This window comes from Mastigoproctus giganteus, chromosome 7 (genome assembly GCF_048544385.1).
Source record: "Mastigoproctus giganteus isolate SK-2022 chromosome 7, ASM4854438v1, whole genome shotgun sequence".
NCBI lineage: Eukaryota > Metazoa > Arthropoda > Arachnida > Uropygi > Thelyphonidae > Mastigoproctus > Mastigoproctus giganteus.
Genome location: NC_143581.1, coordinates 230,550,962 through 230,574,495, shown reverse-complemented (window position 1 = coordinate 230,574,495; position 23,534 = coordinate 230,550,962). Strand labels below are relative to the sequence as shown.

At 36.7% G+C, this 23,534-nt stretch overlaps 1 protein-coding gene across 3 annotated transcripts in view; it reads left to right on the top strand.

The window, feature by feature from the left end:
* The window catches only part of LOC150083765 (tyrosine-protein phosphatase non-receptor type 13-like), a 478,105-nt gene that overhangs the window by 139,964 nt on the left and 314,607 nt on the right, over window positions 1-23,534 (top strand). For all 3 annotated transcript variants that reach the window (XM_090378206.1, XM_090378207.1, XM_090378208.1), the window contains 3 exons: window positions 5,672-5,825; window positions 14,110-14,401; window positions 21,485-21,535. In XM_090378206.1, the coding sequence (XP_090234332.1) occupies window positions 5,672-5,825; window positions 14,110-14,401; window positions 21,485-21,535 (497 nt within the window). The remainder of the gene's footprint in view (window positions 1-5,671; window positions 5,826-14,109; window positions 14,402-21,484; window positions 21,536-23,534) is intronic.

The window sequence follows — 23,534 nt, the reverse complement described above, 5'->3', positions numbered from 1 at the left end:
TTCGCAGATGTCTACTCTCCAGGCACTGCAATTTACAGAACTTAAGCCTTTCTTGGTAAGAGCACCCCCATTGTTCCCCTCACCAATCTCGTTGCCCTTCTTTGTACTCATTCTAGCAACTCTACATCCTTCCTAAAATGAGTATATCAGATAATGTCTCAAAGTGATTTCAAATTATTGTTATGGAAGGCAGTATGTCTTTTTACAAAGATATTAGTGGTCTTTAGTATTAGTATTAGTAATGGCTGTATGGTGCAAGAAAGCCTATGGCTTATGCTGCACCAGCCAAAAAAAAAAAAAAAAAAATTCTGAACACAACAATGATAAAAACAAAAAAAAAATAAATAAATAAATAAATAATAATAATTAATAAAAAAAAGGAAATTAAACCTATCATCCTATGCGCTTCCCTTACCCGAAAGTACTATCCAGATGACCTTTGAATTTCCCCAAACTGTCGGCCTCTACCACCCATGAAGGCAACTTATTTCAGTAATTTATAACTCGCTGGCTAAAATAAAACTTCCTGCAGTCCAATCTAAACATTTCCCCCCATAACTTGAATTTATGTCCCCTAGTTCTAGCATCATTTATAAACTTGAAAATTTCGTCCTCATTCATTTTACTGATGCCTCTCAGAGCCTTAAACACCTCAATCAAATCTCCTCTAAGGTGTCTAGTTTCCAAACTCTGCAACCCACATATTCGAAGTCTTTCTTCATACGGACGCCCTTTTGCCGATCTCACCAGGCGAGTTACCCTTCTTTGCACCCTTTCAAGAAGCTCGATGTCTTTCTTTAGGTGCGGTCTCCATACTTGAACACAGTATTCCAAGTGTGGTCTAACATAGGCCTTATATAATGGGATTATCACATCCCTATCTCTACTTGCAAAAGTTCGATAGATCATCGACAGGACACCATGGGCCCTCCCCACAAACTGTTTACAATGCTGAGAGAATTTCATGTCTGACCGTATCGTAACACCCAAGTCCCTTTCCTCCAGTACTGGGTTTAGTTGAACTCCACCAAGTGAATAAGTTATTTTGGGATTACTGTTTCCCAGGTGTAATACCTTACACTTTGTTGGATTAAAGCATAGCTGCCATTTTTCTGACCATTCCTGAAGTCTATCTAGGTCTCTCTGAAGAAGCTCAGCCTGACAGTGATCATTAACGACTCTACCAATTTTAACATCATCTGCAAATTAGACATCACGCCCTCTATCCCTTCATCAGTGTCGTTTATGAAAATAACAGTGGTCCTAATACTGATCCTTGGGGAACCCCACTTCTTACGTCGACTCAATCTGAGGAATAGCCATTTATCACAACCCTCTGCCTCCTGCCCTGAAGCCATCCTTCTATCCATCTAAGGATTTTCCCAGTGATTCCAACCTGTTCCAGCTTATGAAGCAACCGCTCATGTGGGACTGAGTCAAAAGCTTTGCTGAAATCTAAATAAACAATGTCAAAATTATTCCCTAAATCCAGCTCATGAGTGACCCTTTCGAAACAGCGAACCAGATTTGTTAAACATGATTTTCCCTTTACAAAACCATACTGAGTATCCTTGAGAATTTCAATTCGATCCAGATGATCCTGAATTCCACCCTTGATCATTGCCTCCATGATTTTCCCTACTACTGAAGTCAGACTGACAGATCGATAATTTCCCACTTCACTTTTAGAGCCACCCTTATGTATGGGAGATACATTTGCACTTTTCCAATCCAAGGGAATCTCCCCAGAGTCTAGTGATGCTCGCATAATTAGCCTCAATGGTTCAATGCACCCACTTGCCGCCTCCCTTAAGATTATAGGGTATATTCCATCAACTCCAGGAGCCTTACTGGTCTGTAGGCTCGAAAGTTTTTTCATTAAATTATCTTGCGAAATTTCAATATCATTAATTACATATTTTTTAACTTTGCTCCCACAATTTCCCATTGCCACAAAAGGTTTTTCATTTGTAAATATCGATGCAAAGTAACTTGATTTCATCTGCAATGGCAGCTGGTGTATTTAATACTATCCCCTTTCCCTTACGTAAAGGTCCAATCTGGCTTGTCCTGCTCTTCTTGGCATTTATTCAATTCCTACTATTAGTTCACACTCTCCCTATATATATTTATATATCTTGTTCAAATTTTCAATCGTTAATAAAATACTTTTTATTCATCCACTCAAATTCAAATAAATTTTTTTAAACTTGTAGTGGATGACACTTGATGTTAATACAGTTTTTTCAAATATTAATTCATTAATTAAATTTAATTAATTAATTTTAGTTTTATATGGGAGAAAAAAATTTCTTTTATATAAGATATTTAGCAGGATATAAATTTAGGAATAAATACCGTCAGTGGCGAAGCGTGTAAATCGCTGGAAAAAAATTTCTTTTTCAGATTCTTTTTTCATTCTGGGTTCTAGTCTGAGTCAAGGAGGGAACAAAATGGAAAATGAAACATGTGAATAAAAATAATAGTCCAACACCATATATAGAAAGGAAAATGGAAAATTGCAAGGAAATTCGCTTTCTATTTTGCCACTTAATATTGTGATTCTGTCATATGTATATACATATTTATATTAATTGTAATTATTTAATAAAAAGTAACTAAAATAAAATTTTTCTTTGTTGACCTAAGTAGGAATTGACTTTAAAAATTTTTTTTTTATATTACTTGTATATGTGAAGAATTCTTTATCCCCCCTCTTTGCTCTGTTTGCTAGTGATTTCTCATAAACTGCCTTTGCCTGTCGAACCTTTTCTGTGGCTCTATTACACATCACCTTGTAGCTGTTATAGGCTTCAGTACTTTTTAAGTGCTCTGTAACCTTTCCATGCCACCTTTTTCTGCTCAAGTAATGTGGCAACTTCACTATTCATCCAACTTGGAACCCTCCTCGTGGAGTATTTTTTTAATGGTATATATGCATTCAAGGCATCTGTGATTAATGTTTTAAAAGCGTACCACAGTTCAAATGTATTCATTTTCTGCACGATATCTACCCAGTTAATAGAGGCCATGTAGTACCCTAAGGCATCGTAATTTCCTTTTCTGAAATTAAAACCCATTCCTTTGCCTTTTACTTCTGCTACCTCTCTTGTCATCATCCACCGTAGAACTCCGTGATCACTTCCTGCTATTGGTTCCTCTACTGTCAGCCCATGTGTGATGATGAGGTCTAGGATATTCTTTTCTCTAGTATTGACATTTCCTGACATGTTGATACAAATAACAGTTATCTAGTTGATTTAAAAATTTTGTTCCCCATGTCGAGTTTCCTTCCCATTTACTCCAATCAATTAGAGGCAATTGAAATCGCCCATAATAAGGCATTGACGCTTACTTGCCCATTCCATTTGCATGTAGAGGCTTTTTCATAAGCTTCACAATCACCTGGTCTGTAGATTACTCCTACTCGCATTATATCTTTTGTTTCCAACTATCTCACACCGTACAGACTCTATACCAGCATGTGAAATGTCTGAACCTGGGAAAGCTATTGTCGCACTCAGGCTGCTTCTGATAAGAAGCATTACCCCCACCACCCCTTCTATCTACCCTATCCTTCCTAAATACATCATACAAGCTGTACTTAAACTCATCATCCCCAATTCCAGGTGGCACCACGTCTCTGTAAGCCGTATTATGTCCACGTTACTTGTTTTAACCAGCAGTTCGAATTCGCTCATTTTATTGACGACACTTCTAACGTTACTGTATAAACAATTGATTTACTGTTCTTGTATATTTAACAACCCTTGAAGTTTTTGAGGCTCTCTTCCCTGATATTAGCAACCCGCTCACGTGAAACGTTTCTGCCCCCAGAACATCTAGATAATACTTCCAGTTGGGGTAACAGATAAGAACTCTTAAGGTATGTGCAAGAGTTACTTTGACCAATATTATCAGATAAACGTGTGTCAGTATTACCCACATCCCCCCCTAACTGGCAGTTTCCCTGAACCTTTAAGGTATCCTCAATAATACTGGCAAAAACTTTTGCACCACCTTTGTTTAAGTGTATCCTTTCTCTACAAAACAAATTCCTTCTACCTACAAGTGTGGACCATGCTGATAGAAATTTCTCCCCTAAAGCCTTGCAGATTCCTTCAAGTCTTGAGTTAATCCACAAGGCTCTTAACATATAATCCCTCCTATTGTGTCTGGGCAGAATTGCAGACACATAGACATTATAGCCTAGCTCATGACATTTCCTCAGCATGGTCCTGTATTTTTCCAACAAATCGTCAGATCGTGTACGTTTAATATCATTAGTCTCTACATGAATAATAATATTCTCTTTACCACCTTTAAAATCTGACAATCTGTTGGTGACATCATCAATAGTGCCATGATGGAATATTACTTGTGGTTGCTTAAGAGGGAAAACCAAATGGACTATAAGAAAAATTCTGTGTGACAAACGTTTCTAAGGAAATAGAATGGATATAGTCTTCTCAGTGAACTGGGCATTGAACATAAGCCTAATGAATGGTGCATATTTATTGATGACCCAAAATTAGTTTAAAAGCAGTTTTACTGCACAGTGGAAATGCATTTTCATCAGTTCCTCTATTTCATGCTGTTGGCTTGAAATAGAGGAATAATATACTGTGACTTTGCTTGAAATACCTGTGGTGATCTTTAGGTAATTTGATTACTCATTCATTTACAGGGAGGTTTCACAAAATGCTGTTATCTATGTTTGTGGTACAGTAGTGCAGTAGAAAAACATTATATTATGTAGCAGTGGAAAAAGAGGGAGGAATTTTTACCTGGGAGATGTAACATGAAAGATGTTTTACTAGTTGAACCAAAAAGGTTCTTCCACATTTGAATATGATGTTTGGATTAATGAAGACTTTTTACAGCTCTAGAAAATTGGGAAATGCTTTCCCAAGGAAAGCATTTCCCAATTTTCTAATTCATTCATTAAACAATCAACTCCATCTTCATGATCATTTAAAGCAGTTGTGCATGGATTTCTTGGAAGCACAGCAGATCATTGTGAATCTGTTGTGTCAACATTTACTATAATGTTATAATGATATGGGCTGCCAAATGTCTTCAAAAATTAATTTTCTTCATTCCCATCTCAGGGTTTTTTTAAAAATTTCGAAGATGTAAGTGATGAACAAGAGGAAATCTTTCATTAGGACATATCTGCCCTATACACAATCGAAAAAAAAAACAGTACCACTGTTGATGGTATACTGCCATGATGGAATATTACTGCTGGTTGCTTAAGAGGGAAAGCCAAATGGACTATAAGAAAAATTCTCTGTGTGTGACAAACATTTCTAAGGAAATAGAATGGATATAGTACATTATATGCTTGATTAAAGAGTATTTTAAAATGAATGGCTCATTTTTAAGATGGCATATGTATTATTATGATATTTGAAATTGGTCATTCATTAAGTTACTAAAATTTCAATATATCTTTCAATGGCGACGTGACAAAGACATAATTTTGATATTTTTGCAATCAGCAGATCGAGGTGCATGCGTGTGTGTGTGTTGTTTTCAATTTTCATTTAAATGAAAGCTGCTAAGAATTGTGTTGTGTGTACCTACATTTAATATAGCCTTAATTAAATTCTCTGCAAAACACACACACACACACCATGTTCATTAAAAATTTGCAATTCATTTCCAGATGGTGAACTCCTATTTCTTGATGGTAACCAAAGAATCACTAAAATAGCCCCTTCATGGTGGAACCTGGGTTCCAAGTGCTCAAGTTTGCATAAAAAGGCTTTCTCCCTTTATCTCAGGGTAAAATTTTATGTGGATGATCTAAATCTCATCAGGTATTAAATTTTAAAATGATTTTGTTTTATAGTTGTAAAATTCAGTAATAAATGTATTATTTTTTAGCTAAGTAACAAAATAATAAATTTAATTTGGGCCATCCAACCTTTTTTTGCTATGGGACAAAATAGATGAAATGACAAATGTCACATCCTCTTGATTAAGAAAATCCTGACCATTAATTATACATTTTTGAAAATAGGATTTTTATTTCTCTTTACCAGTGTTTATATTTTCTTTTTATTTTTAATTATATTTTACTTTAATTTTATATTATGCTAACATTTATTACATGGTTGTAGTAATAATGTTGCTAAATGCTGAGGAACATGAAAAAAGAAAGCAAAACAAAAAATTGAAATATTACTAAAAGCAGATTTTCAAAAGTCAATCTGAAATTTGATTGCTTATTGTGAAGAAAATATTCAAAGCCTGGATAATTGAAGATGTAGCAACTCGGAGTAATCTCTCAAGATAGCTAACGGAAGTATGAGGGTTTCACACAACACTTAGAATTTTCCATCCTGGTTAACAGTTGCTTGCAGATATATGCTGATAAGTCTGAACTCATGGAAAGAACATGATTGTGAATACAGAAATACCTTTCTTTGGATGCATACTTTTATAAAAATCTATCAGACTAACTTCGTGGAACTTTTCATTCAGTCTTAAATCACATGTCAACACACTCCATTTCCAGGCTTTTTAATTACCTGCAGAGGTGTGTGTTGAAAATACTACATTCATGGAAGTGAATTTTGCCTTTCAGATTGAACACCCAATTTAACATTTGCTTGTGGCTTAACCATCTGACTTCAGAATATATATATATATATATATATATATATATATATAAATTTTTTTTTTTTTGGTTGGTGCAGCATAAGCCTTAGGCTTCCTTGTACCATATGGCCATTACTAATACTAATAATCAATGTCCCCAGTTAGACGAAATTCACCATTTCTTGAAACTGACTTGGTGTAACCGCTTAAATTGAATGAGATTGACCACGTTGATCACAACAGATGTGACATTATCAAACTTCAGTGAAGAATTGACAGTGCCATGTAAATATCTCATTAGTGAGTTAGTTCCAACTTCTGGTCTCATCATCTTCAAATAACTTCACTAAACCTTATATTACCATAGCAGGAACTATCTGCAATTATACCTGATGTATTGCTGAAGTTCAAACCCAGTTGAGCTGATGTGGTCTTCACACCTTCTACAGATCACCTGATTTGTTTGTGTCCTTCATTGGACCTAAGGGGAGCCATTTCTTCTGTTGTCTTTAAATCAAAAGAAGCTAATTAGGTTGTTTCACTGGCATCAATTACTTTCATTGAGTGCTAATGAATAAAACTTAATCAGAATAGGGTGCTGCCTAAATAGTAGTAGTAGTAGTAGTAGTAATAGTGGCATGTGATACAAGAAAGCAAATGTATGAGCTTATGCAGCATCAGCCAAAAAAAAAAAAAAATCACACCATTCCCTCCAAATGCCTGTCTAGTTCCTCCTTAAATTTATTCAACCTATCAACTTCCACAACGACAGATGGAAGTTTGTTCCAGCAGTTAACCTCCCGTTGGCTAAAGGCAAATTTCTGCACATCTATTCTACATCTGTCCTTTCTTAATTTGAATTTATGCCCCCTTAGGTTCGTAATCTGAACAAGTGGAAGGATCCCATCAGAATTCAGCGTGCTGAACCCATTCAAGGCCTTATACACCTCAATCAGATGACCACGCAGGTGCCTAGTCTCCAGCCACTGCAATTTGCAGAACTTAAGCCTCTCTTGATAAGAGGATCCCTTCATTCCCCTCACCAGTCTTGTTGCCCTTCTCTGTACACGCTCAAGTAAATCTACACCCCTTCCTAAAATGAGGCCTCCAGACCTGTATGCAGTACTCAAGGCGTGGCGTGACCCATTGCCTTATTAGCATTAGTAGAGGCATTTGATGTAAGAAAGCAAGCTTATGCAGCATCAGCCAAAAAAAAAAAAAAAAAAAAAACCACTTCCACTTCACCCCTCTGTTCGTTGAAAACACCTGTCCAGCTGAGCCTTAAACTTATTTAGGCTATTAACGTCCATGACAAGGGATGGAAGTCTGTTCCACCAACCAACCACCCGCTGGCTAAAGGCAAATTTTGGCACGTCTATCCTACATCTGTCTTTCCTCAATTTGAATTTATGCCCTCTCGGGTGATTATTCTGAGCGAGAGGAAGAATCCCATCAGCATTGAGCATTCTCAAACCATTCAAGGCTTTATACACCTCTGTCAGATCACCTCGCTGGTGCCTAGTCTATAGACACTGTAATTTGCAAATCTTAAGCCTTTCTTCGTAAGAGCACCCCTTTGTTCCATTCACTAATCTTGTTGCCCTTCTCTGTACTCGTTCCAGCAGCTCTACATCCTTCTTGAAATGAGGCCTCCAGACCTGTATACAGTTCTCTAGGTGTGGCCTGACCATTGCCTTATACAAGGGAATAATCACCTCCTTATCCCTGCTAGAAAAATTCCTATATATCATTGACAATACACCATGAGCTACTCTTGCAGCCCATCTGCACTGCTCAGAGAACTTCATATCTGCCTGCACAACCACCCCCAGGTCCCTTTCATTCTCTACCACTGTCAGTGTAGTACCACAGAGTTGATACGTTGCTCTGGGGTTGCTGTTTCCCATGTGTAGTACTTTACATTTGTCAATGTTAAACTTCATTTGCCACCTCTCAGCCCATCTGCTCAACCTTTCCAGATCCTGTTGCAGCAGCATAGTGTCAGTAGTGTCCTTGACAACCCTGCCTACCTTTGTATCGTCTGCAAACTTCGACTAATAAGCTTGATATACCATCATCAATATCATTTATGAATACAGAAAACAATAATGGACCCAACACTGAGCCCTGAGGGACTCCACTGATAACATTGGCGTCTCCGTAGCCAGGTGGGAAGGAGCAGCAGTGCGTAGCACACGCTTCTTGATTAGACCGGGGTTCGAGACCGTCACCACCAAATACGGAGGATGCGGAAAGGTCAAGGGAATGACCACCGCATATTCCCGGAGCAATATGGCCTTAGTTGCTAATGCTCCTAAAAACCAAACAAACAAACAAACAAACAAACTGATAACATTAGTCCACGACGAGCATTGTCCATTGATTACCACTCTCTGTCTTCTCCCCCTCAGCCATCCTTTTATCCACAGCAGCAATTTGCCTCCAATGTCACACTGCTCCAATTTGTGCAGCAGCCTTCCATGTGGAACAGTATCAAAAGCCTTTCTAAGATCCAAGTATATAATATCAAAGTTATTCCCTGCATCCAGTTCCTTTGTGACTGCATCATAGTATCCAATCAAATTGGTCAGGCAAGACTTCCCCTTAACAAAACCATGCTGTGTCCGAGCTATAACTGAAGTCTTGTCTAAATGATCCTGCAGTGCTTCTTTAACTAGTGCCTCCATTAATTTTCCTGGAACAGAAGTTAAACTCACAGGTCTATAATTACTTGTGTCAGCCTTTGATCCTCCTTTGTGAATTGGGGTTACATTTGCACATCTCCAGTCTGTGAGTACCTTCCCTGAGTCCAAGGAAGCTCTCATAATTATGGCTAAGGGTTTGCTTACTTCCTCTGCTGCCTCCTTTAATATAACTGGATAGATCCCATCCACCCCGGGTGCCTTTCTTGTGTTTATCTTCAACAATTTCTCCTCCACTTTACTCTCAGTTATTACAAGATTCTCTAGCTTACTGCTAGAGTTGAATACACCTCTGGATTTCCCCTCGCTAAATAACTCCTCATGTGTGAATGTCGATGCAAAATATTCATTTAGTTTGTTAGCTACCTGAGCAGGATCATCAACAGTTGACCCATCGATATCAAGTGGACCAATCTGATTCATCCCCTTCCCTTATTAAGGGTAATTATCCCTTATACAGAGGGATAATCACCTCCTTTTCCCTGCTAGCAAAATTCCTATATATCATTGACAAAACCCCATGACCTGCCCTGGCAGCCTGTCTGCATTGCTCAGAAAACTTCATATCTGCCTGCACAGTTACTCCCAGGTCTTTTTCATTTTCTACCACCTTAAGTGTAGTACCACACAGTTGGTACGTTTCTCTGGGGTTACTTCTACCCATATGCAGTACTTTGCATTTGTCAAGGTTAAACTTCAGTTGTCACTTCTTAGCCCATCTGCCCAAATTATCTAGATCCTGTTGCAGTAGCACACTGCCATTACTGTCATTAACAACCCTACCAACCTTTGTATCATCTGTAAACTTCGACACTAAGCCTGATATACCTTCATCAATATCATTGATAAATATACAAAACAACAGTGGACCAGTGGACCCAATACTGAACCCTGTGGGACTCCACTAATAACATTAGTCCAAGAAGAGCAGCACCCATTGATTACCACCCTCTGTCTTCTCGCACTTAACCATCCTTTTATCCATTGTAGCAACTTACCCTTAATACCATTCTGCTCCAATTTGTACAATAGTCTTCCATGCGCAACAGTGTCAAAAGCTTTCCTGAAATCCAAATATATGATATCAAAATTATTTTTTGCATCCAGTTCCTTTGTAACCACATCATAATATCATATCAAATTTGTCAGACAAGACTTTCCCTTAACAAACCCATGCTGTGTCTGAATTATTGATGCAGTCTTGTCTAGATGATCCTGCAATGCATCTTTAACCAGCGACTCCATTATTTTACCCGGAACAGAAGTTAAACTAACTTCTGTTCATTAAATGGCCACATGCCATATAATGTGAAGGAATGGGTCTCACATGGACTGTGCATTAGACACCCTTGATTAAGTAATAAAATAATTTGCTCTGTATAAAATTGTGAACAGCACATTTTTGTGTATGATACGCCAAATAGATTTTTATAAAAATACATATTGTTGTTATATCTATATAAATGGGTTATTTCTCCTTATAAGATTAAACTCTTCAACCAGCTTTGGATAAAATATTCTTACTTAAATAAGCAAATATGTAGTGGGAGGACTTTTTGTCTTCCTTGGATGTCATATGTAGCTACTGCTTATAAGTTAAAATTTGAACGTCACTGTAAAAAAAAATACCTTCCTCGTTGCTAACGGGACTGATATACGCTTCATTGTGGATGAAGCATATACCAGTGCTTCATCATTTACAATGAAGATGTAAACTCTGGTCACTGAATGAACCATATTGGAGTATAAAAAGAAACCTTTAATTGCTCCAGAGATATTTAATGGCCATCATATGAATCACAATAGCTAAAGCTTCAGTGCCTTAGCAGAATAAAATGAACATAAAGGATATTATCCTTAACATTTCATCATTGAGTTCAAATGTTCATTGTTTACACCACATTTCATTTGATTTGGTGAAATAATTCTTTAAAATCATAGGATGCATTGTATGGCATAATTAGTTACAGTGGAACTGTTTACAAATGAATCGGTCTCACTACTGTGTTAAGGTGTGGACCATAACACAGTAGTGAGACTGATTTAATTCTACCTCTTTTGTATACTTTTTATACCATTCCATATGAATGCCTTTTGTATAAAACTGGAAAGTGTTCCCATTGAAGGGAAGGTATTGTGATGAATAAATAAGTAGGTTAAATGATAGAAAACAAAGGGTGGTTATAACTGGCTGTTGTTTTGAGTGGACCAAGAATGGTTCCACTAGTTCAGTGCAATGGTCCTTGTTTCTGATATTTGTTAATGATATTGATGAAGGCTTGATGTCAAAGTTTGCTCATGATACAAAGGTTGAGAGGGTGTTAAATAGTAATAACAAAGATATACTGTTTCAGCAATGTCTTTGTTTCAGTTCATCTGAAAAATAGCAGTTAAAGTAAAATTCTAATGCGTATTGGAATTCCAGTGATGATAATCTCAGATTATCTTGTTACTTGGGAAGCAACAAACTTAGGCATAATTGTGAAGTCTGACATGAAGTTCTCTCAACTGTATTGGTAAGTTGCTAGAACAGCACATGGTATACTTCATGATTTTAGGAATTTTTGTTAGTAGAGACAAATAAGTAATTATTCCATTGTATACAAGGGTTATACTTTTCATGAATAGTATATCATGGCATAGAAAGTATTTTCAAGAATAGGAGATCTGATGACTTAACAAGTACAGGGAAATGTTGGAAAAAAAGTCTCAAGTTAGAATTAAATTTGAAAGTATATATCTTGTTTTCGATATTTATTAATGATATTGATGAAGGTATATCAAAAATGATTTTGATATGTACTTAATATATACTGATATGGGTCAAAGTAATGCTTGCACACACACACACACACACACACACACACACACACACACACACACACACACACACACACACACACACACACACACCTCAGGAATTCTTTCTTGTTGCCACAATAGCCATGTAGGCAAGGTTTTCTGAATGTGGCAACATTTCAAATGGCAGGAAGATAGACTAGGGAAACAAGCCTAAACTACAAAATGTGTGTCAAGATAATTAAGTGTAGAACACTTAAGTCTTAATTGTGTCTACAGTAATGTCAGGAGTGTTGTCAACAAAATGGGTGAATTCAAGCTCCTGGTTAGGACAACTAATGCTGATATAATAGGGGTGATGGATTCCATTGTGGTACGTAACAGTAATACTATTACGTATAATGTATTTAGGAAAGATAGGGAAGACACAGAAGGAATGGTGGGGGTTATTCTTCTTATCTAAAGCAGCCTGGGGGCATAAAGAGCTTTTGCGGAGTTAGAAGTTATTTCTGCCAGGAAAGAATCTGTGTTGGATGAGTTAGTTGGAAGCAAAGGTATAATGAGAGTAGAAGAAATCTACAGACCACAAGATTGTAAAGAGTATGATGAGAGGCTCTACATGCAGATGGAATGGGCAAGCAAGTGAGAATGCCTTATTATGGGTGACTGCAATCTGCCCCTAAATGATTGGAATAAGTGGGCAAGGAAACTTGCTATAGGGAACAAAACTTTTTAAATAAACAATATGATTATTACTTGTACCAGAATGTTAGAGAAAATACTAGGGGTAAGAATATTCTTGACCTCATCACTACTCACGAATCACATAGCATCGCAGGGCTTAAAGTACAGGAACCATTGGCAGATAGTGATCACAGTTGTTAGTTGGAAGATGAAGAAAGACATTGCATTATTTACCAATAAAGGCACAAGTTTTAATTTCAGAAAATGGGACTATGGAAATTTAAGGTGCTACATGGCATCTATTAATTGGGCAGATTACAGAAGCAGGAAGAATACCTTAGAATCATGGAATATCTTCGGAGCAGTAATTCTGGAAGCCACGAATGCATATATACTATTAAGAAAATATAGCACAAGGAAGATGCCAGGATGAATGAATACAGAGCTGGCCAGTCTAATAGAACAGAAAAAGATAGCATGGGAAAGTTAGTGATGAAAAGTACTGAATCTACAACAGGTACAAGCTGATCTGTAATATTACCATTGATAAGGTTAGGGAGGCCAGGGATGAGTATGAGAAAGCACTGGCTAAGAGAGCAAAGAATGGGGATAAGGAATTTTTCTTATCTGTGAATACATGTAAGAAAATGAATTGGATTGGACCCTTGTGCATTGGGCATCGGTAACCCAGTTGATATTGCTAACAAATTCAATAGCTAATATGCATTGATCTTTACTGATGTTTATGCTGAAGATATGCTGTGTGAGTGATGCTGAGCCATACAAGTTTAGTGATTTCAAAATTATAGATGACTGTTTATTGTAAAAACTTTCATGCCCAAAGGCAGGTAAGGTTCCTGGAGTCAATGGCATATGCACAGTAATTTTAGGGAGATAGCCAGAGACTGTATTGAACCATTAAGGTTAATTATTAGGGCATCTTTGGAATCGAGAGGGATTCCTTTGGAATGGAGAAGTTTCAACATATTGCCAATACATAATGGCAGTTCTAAGAGTGAAGTTGGTAACTACAGACCGGTTACCAACTACAGGCAGTCTTTGTGCATTACTAAGATAGATTAAAATGAATGTGCCACTAACTAATGGTTTCATAATTTAAAAGGTTTTTGATTAATCCAGATTTTTTTGTTTGTTTGCTTGTTCCTTAGCCTTTGTGCACAGAGACTAAGTTAGTTTCAAAGAGAGTGAGTTTTGTTTTATAAATTAGAAATATCTTGTTTTTTTTTTTTTTTTTTAATTTTATTTTACTTCATTGCAATGTTTTTATGTAGTAATGGCAAAGTTTTTTTCTTAGGTACCCAGTCACTAAACATCTCTATTATCTTCAGCTGAGGAAGGATATTTTAGAAGAAAGAATACGTTGTGATTCTAATATAGCCATAACTCTAGCAGGACTTTCTTTACAGTCAGAGTTTGGAGATTATCATAAAGAATGTCATGGAGAAAATTACTTCTTATTGGAGCATTATTTGCCATATAGAGCTATAAGAGATTTAGGACGAGAAAAAGCAAAGGAAAAGGTGAAAGAATTTCATGTTTTGCATTTTGGTCAGCCTGCAGAAATGGCAGAATTGCAATATATAGAGGTATTTATATTCTTTCTTATTCAAGCCCCCCTCCTCTTTTTATTTTATTTTATTATTACACTGATCAACATATAAAATGTTACAAAAATGAAAATAACCAATCTTGACTAACTTTATGCTGCTGAATGTGAAAATCACATTAAAATTTGGGATTGGCTCTTGTTTTTGAATTACAGTTGAGGTCTCATATTAGTGAGTTACTCTACATTATTAACTATGGCTCTCGGCAAAATGTATGGCTACACCGTGTTTTCAGTACTGCCACGGTCTTATCATGTGATCAGCAAGTGTGCCTCGCTCTGCATCATGTGATAAATTGTTGCCTCAAATGCGTCTTCAACTCTGTTGCAGTAATCCTCGAATATGGCTAGATACTGGGTGATTTGTTCTCAGTTAACAGCTCTCTATGAGATTTATACTTTTCTGTGCAGTATTTGTGTTGTGTAAGATTAATATGCCCCATAATTGTGTGACTTCTGTTACGTATGTGGAGAAGTCACATTAGCTTCAAGAAAGCTTTAACTCAGGCCATAAAAATGGCCTACTTCTTGTACTTTGAGTGTAAAATATGCGACCAGAACAAGAACTGGGCTCCACACATATGCTGCACTACTTGTTCATCAAAACTCAATGCATGTGTGAATCGAAAGGGATGTTTAATGCCTTTCGTAGTGCCCATGATATGGAGGGAACCAACAAAACAACAAATCACAGACCGTTACTTCTGTATGGCACCTCCTGTTAGAAAAGGGATGACAATAAAAAAAAAGGTGGACAGTGATGTATCCAAATATATCATCTGCAATTCGTCCTGTGCCTCACAGTGAAGAACTACCTATTCCTGAACCACCTGACTGTTTTTCTATACACTGATGAACATCAACTTGATATACATGAAGTACAGCAGCCGTCTACATAAAGGGATCCACCATTTTGTCTAAACCTTTATCTTTCTGAACTACATAAGATCACAGAAAGAGCTTAATGACCTCATCAGGGATCACGAACTGCCGAAGAATAAAGCAAAGCTTTTGGCCTCAAGGCTACAACAGTGGAATCTTCTAGATCATTCTGTGAAAATTACATTTTGGACTTGAAATTAAGGCTATGATAAATTCTATCAAACAGAAGGAACTCACTGTTTGTAAGGATGTTGAAGGTCTAGTGGCAGCAGCATGTTCCTGAAGAACGATGAATATTTATAGACAGCTTCTAAGGTTAGCCGTAAAGCTGTGTATGGCGTACACAATGGAAATATGCTGCCTTCAATACCTCTAGCGTATGCTGTCCACAAAAAAGAAACATGTAAACATGGAGAACATCCTCTTAGGTGCACACTATCAGAAGTATGAGTGGCAGATATGTGGTCATTTAAAGGTAATCACCATATTATTAGGACTACAAAAGGGTTACACTACGTATTGTTGCTTTCTCTGTGAGTAGGATAGTTGTGCCACGGATATGCACTATGAGAAGAGGAGTTGTCCTCAATGAAAATTGTTAACACCTGGAATGAATAACGTAACATTTGAACCCCTGGTATAAAGCAAATAAAGTTTTGCTTCTACCACTCCACACCAAACTGGGGCTCATAAAAAAATTTCATGAAGGCTTTGGAAGTGAACGGTCCTGCATTCATATACTTGCAAGAGAAATCCCCAAGACTTAGTACAGAGAAGATTAAGGCAGGTTATCACTGGCCACAAATAAGGCAACTTTTTAAAGATGAACAGTTCAAATGTGCCCTTAGCAATAGTGAGAAATCGCCATGGAAAGCCTTTCGAAATGTTTCAACTAATTTTCTAGGAAATGTTATAGCCAGCAACTACAGGCAGCTTGTGCAACATGTCATTGAAGATTCATTTCTTGCACTCATGCCTGGATTTCTTCCTGCAAAACTGTGGTGCCATCAGTGACGAACATGGTGCTCGCTTCCATCAAATGGGGCTCATAAAAAATTTCATTGTTCCATCGCTGCAATGAGCAGCAATGGAACAAAGATACTAAAGCAAATGGAATGCCGACATATTAGCCAATTATTGTTGGATGGGGAAAACGGATGCTCACAAAGCTGAATACAAGCAAAAGGCGAAAAGGTCCTGTGTTTGATACTGGTATGTTTGTAGCTTCATCATACTGCCATATAAATAAAAAAAAAAACCTTGTATAAATATAAAAAACTACTTTTTTTTTTTTTTTTTTTTTAAACCAAGAGCCATCTGCCATTTTAAGCACTATTTCCATGTTTAGCACCACAAAATCTATAAAGTAAACATACTTTCCTACCTATAGCAAGATATGACCCAAAATTTGTTTAGTGTTGTTATTACTTTTTTATTTATTTATTTTTTTTTTTTAGCCTTGAGCAGGTACAGGTTTGTTCTCAAATAAATCCATAATTTTCATTTCTAGTAATATTAATTCGTTGACTATTTTAATCAGTTGTGTTTATTTGAATAATAGTCTTTGAATCTGATACTTTAAAATGTAATTATTTTATAAATAAAAATTAATTAAATTTTAGAATTTAAATTCCAAATTCTTAAAATTCTTCCAGAATTTAAATTAAAAATTAAATTTTTGAAAAAATTTTAATTAATATAACTAATATGATATATTATTTACATGATTTAAATTACCATGATTCTTTATTTTATTTATTGTAGTTTATATGTTGTGAAATGCTTGCTGTAAGTTCAAAATTTATCTTTAAATTCTGCTTGCTGAACTGTCAGATATTAGCATTATCAGAGGCATGTGATACAAGAAAGCATGCTCATGTAGCATAAAAAAAAAAAAAAAACCTCTTCCCATTTCACTTATCCATTCATTCCAAAAGTTTGTCCCCTTATTCCTTGAATTTATTTAAGCTATCAACTTCCACAATGACAGAGGGAAGTTTATTCCAGCAATCAACTACCTGCTGGCTTTATAAAGGCAAATTTCCACACATCTATTCTACAGCTGTCTTTTCTCAATTTGAATTTATATCCCTCAGGTTTGTAATCTGAGCAAGAGGAAGGATCCCATCAGCATTGAGCATGCTCAAACCATTCAAAGCTTTATACACCTCTATAAGATCACCTCACTGGTGCCTAGTCTCCAGACACTGTAATTTGCAAAACTTAAGCCTTTCTTCGTAAGAGCACCCCTTTGTTCCATTCACTAATCTTGTTGCCCTTCTCTGTACTCGTTCCAGCAGCTCTACATCCTTCTTGAAATGAGGCCTCCAGACCTGTATACAGTACTCTAGGTGTGGCCTGACCATTGCCTTATACAAGGGAATAATCACCTCCTTATCCCTGCTAGAAAAATTCCTATATATCATTGACAATACACCATGAGCTACTCTTGCGGCCCGTCTGCACTGCTCAGAGAACTTCATATCTGCCTGCACAACCACCCCCAGGTCCCTTTCATTCTCTACCACTGTCAGTGTAGTACCACAGAGTTGATACGTTGCTCTGGGATTGCTGTTTCCCATGTGTAGTACTTTACATTTGTCAATGTTAAACTTCATTTGCCACCTCTCAGCCCATCTGCTCAACCTTTCCAGATCCTGTTGCAGCATAGTGTCAGTAGTGTCCTTGACAACCCTGCCTACCTTTGTATCGTCTGCAAACTTGGACATTAAGCTTGATATACCATCATCAATATCATTTATGAATACAGAAAACAATAATGGACCCAACACTGAGCCCTGAGGGACTCCACTAATAACATTAGTCCACGACGAGCATTGTCCATTGATTACCACTCTCTGTCTTCTCCCCCTCAGCCACCCGTTTATCCACAGCAGCAATTTGCCTCCAATGTCACACTGCTCCAATTTGTGCTGCAGTCTTCCATGTGCAACAGTATCAAAAGCCTTTCTAAGATCCAAGTATATAATATCAAAGTTATTCCCTGCATCCAGTTCCTTTGTGACTGCATCATAGTATCCAATCAAATTGGTCAGACAAGACTTCCCCTTAACAAAACCATGCTGTGTCCGAGCTATAACTGAAGTCTTGTCTAAATGATCCTGCAGTACTTCTTTAACTAGTGCCTCCATTAATTTTCCTGGAACAGAAAAACTCACAGGTCTATAATTACTTGTGTCAGCCTTTGATCCTCCTTTGTGAATTGTGGTCACATTTGCACATCTCCAGTCCGTGGGTACCTCCCCTGAGTCCAAGGAAGCTCTCATAGTTATGGCTAAAGGTTTGCTTACTTCCTCTGCTGCCTCCTTTAATATAACTGGATAGATCCCATCCACCCCGGGTGCCTTTCTTGTGTATATCTTCAACAATTTCTCCTCCACTTTACTCTCAGTTATTACAAGATTCTCTAGCTTACTGCTAGAGAATCTTGTAATAACTGAGATACAAAGCCTTAAACAACTTATGAATCCCCTCCCCAATAGGAGCCTCGCAGAGTTCCTCAAGTCTTGAATTAATATGCAAGGTTGATCAAACACAGTTTGGTTGGGAAACTTCAATAGCCACCATCTGCTGGAATGCTGCTGGAAATGTTGGCAAATAAATCGGGCAAATGTTGGCAAATAAACGAATGATGCAAATTATTAATTTTATTCAATGTTTAAGTTATTCTATTTTTGGAATAGCCAACAGTCATATGATTTAAAATCAGGAAAATAAGGTGTGTCCACAACAAGAATTTTTTTTTCTGTCCAAAATTGAATGTTCACATTCAATTTCCATCATTTTAAGTTTAGGCAACAAATTAAAGAACAGTTGTTCACTCAAAGCAACTTTTCTTCTATGCTTCGGCATAACAATAAGTTAAAACTTGGCATTACATGCTGAAAAGATTGTAAGCCCATTCACAATCTTTTAGCAACTGCTTCAAGCCATAGATCTGACGGGGACCACCTACACATAAAAAAAAAAAAAAAAAAAAATTATGAAGTCATTCAACTTTTGAATAACTGAACTTTTGATTAAATCTTGTATATAACCCTTAGCCATAATTATTATAGCTTCCTTGGACTCAGTGGAGGTCCCCATGGACTGGAGGTGTACAAATGTATCACCAATTCACAAAGGGGGTTCAAAAGGTAACACAAGGAACTATACCTGTTAGTTTAACTTGTGTTCTGGGGAAAATAATGAAATCACTGGTTAAAGAAGCATTGCAGGATCATCTAGACAAGACTGCAGTAATAGTTAAGACACAGCATGGGTTTGTTAAAGGGAGGTCTTGTCTGACCAATTTGATTGGATACTATGATGTGGTCACAAAGGAACTGAATATCAAAAAAAAATTTGATATCATATACTTGGATTTCAGGAAAGCTTTTGATACTGTTGCACAAATTGGAGAGGTATGGCATTAAGGATAAGTTGCTACAATGGATAAAGTGATGGTTGAGTGGGAGATGACAGAGAGTGGTAATCAATGGACACTGCTGTTCGTGGACAAATGTTGTTAGTGGAGTTCCCCAGGGTTCGGTGTTGTGCCCATTTTTGTTTTGTATATTTATCAATGATATTGTTGAAGGTATATCAAGTTTAATGGCCAAGTTTTCAGATGATACAAAGGTTGGTAGGGTTGTTAACGACAGTAAACACAGTATGCTACTCCAACTGGATCTAGGTAAGTTGGGAAAATGGGCTGAGAAGTAGCAACTGAAGTTTAACATTGATAAATGCAAAGTACTGCATATGGGTAACAATAACCAAAGAGAAACATACCAACTATTTGGTACTACACTCAGGGAAGTGGAAAGTGAAAAAGACCTAGGGGTAATTGTGCAGTCAAATATGAAGTTCACTGAGCAGTGCAGATGGGCTGCCAGGGCAGGTCATGGAGTCTTGTCAATAATATATAGGAATTTTGCTAGCAGGGACAGGGAGGTGATTATCCTGTTATACAAGGCAATGGTCAGGTCACACCTAGAGTACTGTATACAGGTCTGGAGGCCTCATTTTAGGAAAGATGTAGAGTTGCTAGAACGAGTACAAAGAAGGGCAACAAGATTGGTGAGGGGAACAAAGTGGTGCTCTTACCAAGAAAGGCTTATGTTCTGCAAATTGCAACACCTGGGGAGTAGGCACCTGTGAGGTGATCTGATTGAGGTGTATAAGGCATTGAATGGATTGAGCAAGCTGAATGCTGATGGGATTCTTCCTCTTGCTCAGATTAAGAACCTAAGGGGGGCACAGTTTCAAATTGAGGAAAGACAGTCGTAAAATAGATGTGCGGAAATTTGCCTTTAGCCCCAGTGGGTAGTTGATTGGTGGAACAGACTTCCATCTTTTGTTGTGGAAGTTGATAGCCTAAATAAATTTAAGGCTAAGCTTGGACAGGCATTTGGAACAAATGGAGGGGTTAAATGGGTGGTTTTTTTTTTGGCTGATGCTGCATAAGCTTGCTTTCTTGCATCGTATGCCTCTGCTAATGCTATAGTTGTTACTATTGTGCCTGACCATGGTTGCAGATACAAATGGATTCAGATCTAGCTCGTGGCATTTTTCCACCATGGTTCTTATTTTAAAAAATTTATAAAAATTCCAACAAACCATAATTTATGTGCAGTTAATTCCATTACCTCTCACATGAATAATAATTCTTTCCTTAGGTGCCCCTAACTCTGTACTATATAGTGTAGGCCCTAAGAGACTAATTTTTTTTTTTTTTAGTATTAAAAAATTATTAGAAGGAAAGTTCAAAACAGTAGGGAAGATTTGTTTATCTTAAAGCACCATTCTTTTTGTTCATTCCCTCTAATAATTGGTCCGCTTCTTTAACCTTTGCTGGTCACGTCACTTAGAAGTTTTTTTTACCTGGTTAATGGTTAAAAAAGTGAATGAACCATTTTTGCTGTCATCAGTTTTTGCCTTCAGCAGACATGTTATGCAATGAAGATAGGTGGACTAATTGTTTAGCCCTTGCCCATACAATAACTACCAAGTTGCTGTAGTATTGATTGAAATTTAATGTCATGTTCCACTCAGAGTAAAAATTATTACTTTTAATCTTTATTTTTTGGACATTTCTGATGTATTTAATTTTTTGCATTTTCTTTAAAACTGGATTTTTTTAAACAGTTTTATTCATTTTATACATTTATTATTACAGGAAGTACAGAAGTTACCAGAGTATGGCTCTCATTTTCATAAAGTTTCCCAGGTAAACAAATTATTTCATTTTTACTCTGAATGTTTTGCAAATTCTTATGCTGTGTCAAAAAATGCATAGACAATCTTTAACTGAGCAATTCTTGGTTTAGCTGCCATATCAGTAAAGTTAAAAACTCCTTTGATTTGGGGAGAGAGCTATTAAATATTATGAGAAAGACACTTGTTTTAATTGGCAAAATTACACTTTTCAACTGCATGAAATAAATGTACTTAGAATTGTTGGTGTAGAAGACTGTAATTCTTCATATTTTATTTATTTTGAAAGCAAACACAGTTCATTATAACAATTGTAATTTATAACAAAAGAAAACTACCATTTGCATTGGGCATGAATAGGCATTATGACTGTAGCAAGAAAGTTATTTTGTTTAGATAGAATGAGAGGTAAAAAAAAAAAAAAAAGTTGACTTGTTTGTTGATATTCTTTGTCATAAGGGGTTTCTTTCTTGTAAAAGCATTTTGTGTCAAGAGTATTTTGTAACATAACATACTAATAGAACATCAAAAATTCATAGCTATTCAATAAAGGGAACTATGTGAGTTCATTGTCAGAGAAATTAAACTTTGGAAGTTAGGTAGATAGTTAAAAGAGAGAGCAATGAGTACTGCTCGCACACTAAAAATGTAGCTGCAACAATAATATGCAGTTACATTTAATGCCAGTACAAATATTGGGAGTGGTGTGCATAATTGTGGAATACTGTGTGTGTGAGTACATTAATGATAATGAGGAGGAAGATAAAATGCAGTTTATTTCCGAAGATAAAGGGTTTATTTAAGTGAAGGATATGGCTACATAAAGGTTTAACATTGATAATTGAAGGTACTGCATTAGAGTAGCATCGTTCCAGAATAACATACCATTTCCCTTATGAACTTAAGCAGTTCATAAGGGGAAAAAAACCTAAGAGTAACTGTACAATCCAACATGAAGTTCTGTGAGAAACGCAGCTAGACTGCTAGGAAGCTTATGCAATTCTCTCAGTAATATACAGAAATTGTACCAGCAGGGACAAAGAGGTGCATATCCCATTGTATAAGGCAGTGATTAGACCAGATCTTGAATACTTTATACAGATTTGGAAACCTCATTTTAAGGGAGATGTAAATCTAATGAAATAAATGCAAACAAGATTAGTCAGGTGCATAATGAGTACTCTTACTAAGAAAGATTTTTGCTGTAAATTGCAGCATCTGGAAACTACACATCTCTGCACAGATTCATAGTTCCTGTGCATTGATTGATGTGTTTAAAGATTTAAATGGATTGAGTAAATTAAATAGTTGTGGCATCCTTACTCTTTCTCTAATAACCCCATTTATACCCCCTTGGGGCATAAATTTAAATTAGGAAAGGATGGTTGCAGAATCTTTTTTTTTTTTTTTTTTTTTTTTTTGTAGTTGTTGGCACATCGGCTTCTGTGGCCATATTGCACCTCCCAAGATTTTTGCAGTACTTTGATCCAAGCCCGAGGCGGGATTTGAATCCGCGACCTTTGGGTTGCCAGGCAGGCACTTTACCCACCTGGCTAGCCTGGTCGGCGTTGCAGAATCATTGTTCAGAAAGTGATTGATTGTTGGAATGAATTTCCACCTTGTGTGTGTGTGTGTGTGTGTGTGTGTGTGTGTGTGTGTGTGTGTGTGTGTGTGTGTGTGTGTGTGTGTGTGTGTGTGTGTGTGTGTGTGTGTGTGTGTGTGTGAAAACCCAAAGCAAGAAAGATATTATTAGGACCTATAGTAACCTGTGTGGGTTGAGAACATGACACAAGATAAAGTTGGTTATGCGAGTTTGAAGTTTTACAGTAAAAGAATGCTCACTGGTTGTGGCACATTTTTGGATTTTTTTTTCAAAAGAAAGATATAGGGGAAATTATAGAAGCCAATCATCTCTAATGTTGACTTATTTTATGGCATTGTTCCAGGAATGACAGCTAATGATTCATGTACAAATAATCCCAGACAGTTTTTTTTTTTTTTTTTTTTTTTTT